At 24.4% G+C, this 4,905-nt stretch overlaps 1 protein-coding gene across 1 annotated transcript in view; it reads right to left on the bottom strand.

Moving 5' to 3' along the window:
- LOC101241078 (coiled-coil domain-containing protein 149) overlaps positions 1-4,905 on the bottom strand; it is a 34,388-nt gene extending 29,483 nt beyond the window's left edge. Inside the window, exon 1 of the mRNA XM_065793324.1 lies at positions 4,543-4,905. Coding sequence (XP_065649396.1) covers positions 4,543-4,584 — 42 coding nt within the window. The 5' untranslated portion in view covers positions 4,585-4,905. The remainder of the gene's footprint in view (positions 1-4,542) is intronic.

Genomic DNA, 4,905 nt, shown 5'->3' with positions numbered 1-4,905 from the left:
TTGTTAAAACTGTTATATATTACAACAACATCAACAACAACAACAACAACAAAAAAGACTTAAAATATTTGTTAGAACAAATATGAAAATCTTTTGACACCACTTTGGTTTAAAGTTAGCCATTCAACAACAACAAAACACATTAGAAAATAAATTAAAAATGAAAAGTTCTTTCCATCAAGATTAGTAAAATGGCATTAACGATTATATTGAGAGTACCAGTCAAGATTTTTTTAACAATTATATTGTGAGTACCAGTCAACATTTTTTAAATAATTCTATTGAGAGTACCAGTCAAGATTTTTTAAATAATTATATTGAGAGAACCAGTCAAGATTTTTTTTAACAATTATATTGAGAGTACCAGTCAAGATTTTTTTAACAATTATACTGAGAGTACCAGTCAAGACTTTTTTAATAATATTTTTAGTTACATTTTTTAATAAAATGTATGCATTTATTTACTGTGAATTGTAATATTACTGTGGATTGTAATATTATTATACAAAAGAAAGAGAAACCTATAATAAAAATATTAATTACTTCACCAGATACAACTGAATAAAATAGTTAAAAATAAGAAACATTCTGATGTACTTATTAAATAAGATTCAAATTTGCTAACAATTAAGTTATATAGTTATGTTATAATACATTTAACAATTAAGTTATGTAAAATTGTGGCATATAAATTTGCCAAATGGTGACACACAATCAGTAAATGCCTGAGAGAAAAGTGAAGAAAACGCTAAAATAAAGGAGAATAATTTTTTAAACAAAACATATTTAGGAAGTTGTCAAGATAAAAAAAAAAAAAAGATTGTTAGAAAAGTTACATTTATATAAAAAATATAAATAAATACTAAAAATAATTTAGTGGATCTAATTGAGTGAATTTAAAAATGAACCAATTTGTTACTTTATGTTCGTTGAGAGAAGTAACTTTTAACACACAAATTTCTTGATGATTTTGTAAATTAAATTGTAGTTTTTTTACTTTGAAATATTGAAAAACTTATCGAAATTTATTTTTTTAATCTTAAAACTCAATTTAATCCACTTAGGTTGTTGATAATATCATAACAACTTAAATTTAAAAATTTTAATTTCAAATAACCGTTAATAATTTATGAAAATAACTGATTGGCAAACAAAAATAACTAGATAGTGTATAGTGCTATTGCACTATAAACTAATTAAATATTTTATTTTTAGTTTTATGAAACATTGTAATTATGCAAGCATGTTAAGAATTGTGACAACCACTTTCATATGGTAAAACAGTTACTACTAGAGCTATGCTTTGAAAAAAAATTATATTATTTGATATCATTAGGCCTGCAAGGGGTCGAATTTTGTGTTTTTTTAATGGAAAAATAGTTTATTGGTTGTTTAAGTTGCTAAGTTTTAAAGTATGTTATTAAATGTGTCCATTGGTAAGTAACATTGATTTGAAAACTACAACCTATAAGCTCTTTACTTTATTAAACAAAACTATTGAAAAAACAAGTTGATAGGGGAGAGTGGGGTACCATGACACACTTTTGGTTTTTTCTTCGTAACAATTATTTTAAAACGCCTTTTTTTTAGGTGATTAGTTCAATTTGTAGAATAAATTTATACCCACAAAATAAATTCTATAAATTATCATAATACAACAGGTTAAACTTGTGAGACTAGTTAAAGTAAAATTAGAAATTTGTTTCAAGGTACCCACCCAGTGGGTACTTTAATACAACTACGAGCATCTAAAAAGTAAATAAAAAGTATAAAACATAGAAAAAAGGCAGATTTTTATTTGAAATATAAACGAATGAATACTTATAACCCAAATAATGCATCCAATGGTCCTAATCACATTCCAGAATATCAGATAATATATTGTTTTAAGTGTCATTCTTAAGTGTCAATAAATAAAGGCTTTGTATCCAAATGGAATCTCCTTGTATTATATTTACATAAATCTTTTAAAATTGATGTTAAATATTAAAAGAAATGATTTTTAGAATTGTTAATGACACAATGGAGTACTACTTTACAGTTTTAGGCCCCCACCCCCATAAATGCTGTATCAAGTTACCCCATACTTGCTAAAAAAAAACAATCGCTTTATTTTTAGTTTTAATTTGTTTTTTCAATGATTTTGTTTATTGAAGTAAAAAGCCTATGAATTGTAGTTTACAAAATAATATTACTTACCAATAGACACATTGAGTAAAATACCTTGAACTTATGAGCTTTAAAAACTAATAAATTACTTTGTCATTTAAAAAATACAAACTTCACCCCTCGATGTCAAATGATTTTTTTTTTTTAAACATAGCTCTAGTTGTAAGTGTTTCACTATATGAAAGTGGTTGTCACAACTCTTAAAATGCCTCCACAATTACAATGTTTCATGGTGCCCTATGTATCATGGTACGCCACTCTCCCCTACTAAATAAATAGTAAATGAACTCCATTATTTTCTATTAGTAAGTATGTAGTACTTGATACAACATTTATGAAAGGGTCCAAAACTGTAGAATAATACTCCATTGTGTCATAAATAATGCAAAAAATCTTTTTTTTTTTTAATATTTACAGTAAATTTTTAGGAGATTTATGTAAATATAATACTAGTAGATCCAATTTTGATACAAAGCCATTATTTATTGACACTTAAGAATGACATTTAAAACAATATATTATCTGGATTAAAGAAATGTGATTTGGACGCATTATTTGTTGGACGCATTATTTGTTGGATGCATTATTTAGGTTATAATTATTGGATCTGTTGGATGCATTATTTAGGTTATAATTATTAATTTGTTTGTCTTTTAAGTAAAAATCTTTTTTTTACTGAGTTTTATACTTTTTATTTGCTTTTTTAATGATGCTCATAGTTTTTATCAAGGTAACCCAAGGGTGGGGTATCCTAATACAATTTTCTTAAATTTAACCTGTTATATTTTTGTAAATATTAAATTTAATTTTGTAGGATTAAATTTATTCTACAAATTAAACCAATCACTTAAAAAAAAGCATTTAAAAAAAATTGTTACAAAGCAAAAACCAAAAGTGTATCATGGTGCCCCACTCGACTCTCTCTCTCTCTCTCTCTCTCTCTCTATATATATATATATATATGTGTATATGAATATATATATATATATATATATATATATATATATATATATATATATATATATATATATATATATATATTCTCTTTTAGACAAGGTGCAAATATTCTCTTTTAGACAAGGTGCAAAAACGCATTGTAAACATAGTTGGACCTGCTCTTGCAGCCAACCTTCAACCATTATCACATCGTCGTAATGTTGCTTCTCTTTCTCTTTTCTACAAATACTATAATGGGCACTGCTCGAAAGAGCTAGCGTCTCTTGTGCCATCTACTAAAATTCATTCTCGTGTTACTCGTCATTCAATTAAGTGTCATCCTTTTTCTGTGACTGTTCCTAAGTGCTCCAAAAACGCTAATTCGTCTAGTTTTTTTCCTCGAACATCAGCTCTTTGGAATTCGCTTCCTTCATCTTGCTTTCCTGATTCATATAATTTGCAATCTTTTAAATCGTCCGTCAATCGTTATCTTGCTCTACAATCTTCATCTTTTCTCTTACAGTAACTTCCAACTTTAATTAGTGGCTGCTTGCAGCCTTGTTGGAAGCGAAGATGTTTAAAAAAAAAATATATATATATATATATATATATATATATATATATATATATATATATATATATATATATATATATATATATATATATATATATATATATCAATCAATCAATCAAAATTTATTGACAGGCACAAGGCCCAATATAATAAATATACAATGGGTAAAATAAAGTGGATTAGAATAAAACAAAGACTAACGCACTTGAATATAAACAAAACCCAAGAAAAAAAATAAAAAAAAATAAAGATAAGAAATTAAAGTGTTATAAATATAACTCAGCTCTCCATTTAAACATCAGTGGAGACAGCAAGAACCTGTCTGAGTTAACAAAAGCTTTTATGACGAGGTTCTCACTATTCTGCAGTAAAAAACAGCAATTATAAAGTAGAAGAAAATCACTTAACAAAAATTTTTTCATTTAACGCTGTGTTTTACCAATAAAGACTCATCAGAAATGCATTATCATTTCTGATGAGACTTTATTAATGAAACGCAGTGTTAAATGAAAAAAATTTTATATATATATATATATATATATATATATTTATATATATATATATATATATATATATATATATATATATACATAGATATATATATATATATATATATATATATACATAGATATATATATATATATATATATATATATATATATATATATATATATATATATATATATATATATATATACACATAGATATATATATATATATATATACATAGATATATATATATATATATATATATATATATATATATATATATATATATATTATATATATATATATATATATATATATATATATATATATATATATATATATATTATCAAGAAAATTTTTTTACAAGAGTCTACCTCATTTAAAAGGATTGACCAATCTTCTTTTGTTCTGTGCATAGTTATTTTTAGATAAATAGTTATACATGGAGGAATAGGAATACTTTGAACAAATTTAAACGTTTTACATACTAAAAAAGTTTGCGACTTCCTAAACGTAGCGTAAGTTAGCACTTACAGTATATTGATCTAATTAACAATAATTTTTTTTATAACATCTAAGATGTACAGAAATAATCTCGAATTTGTATGAATTTGGAAAAATTTGGAGATTTGGTTATAAATGGTTTGGTTTGAGATTGCTATTTCGCACAAATACACCTCAGGTTAAATTATTTACGCTCGGTCATGCCTTATTTTTTTCTTAACTTTTGTTTCAAT

This window comes from Hydra vulgaris, chromosome 03 (assembly GCF_038396675.1).
Source record: "Hydra vulgaris chromosome 03, alternate assembly HydraT2T_AEP".
NCBI lineage: Eukaryota > Metazoa > Cnidaria > Hydrozoa > Anthoathecata > Hydridae > Hydra > Hydra vulgaris.
The sequence above is the reverse complement of the archived record's forward strand: the minus strand, read 5'-3'. Positions and strand labels throughout refer to the sequence as shown.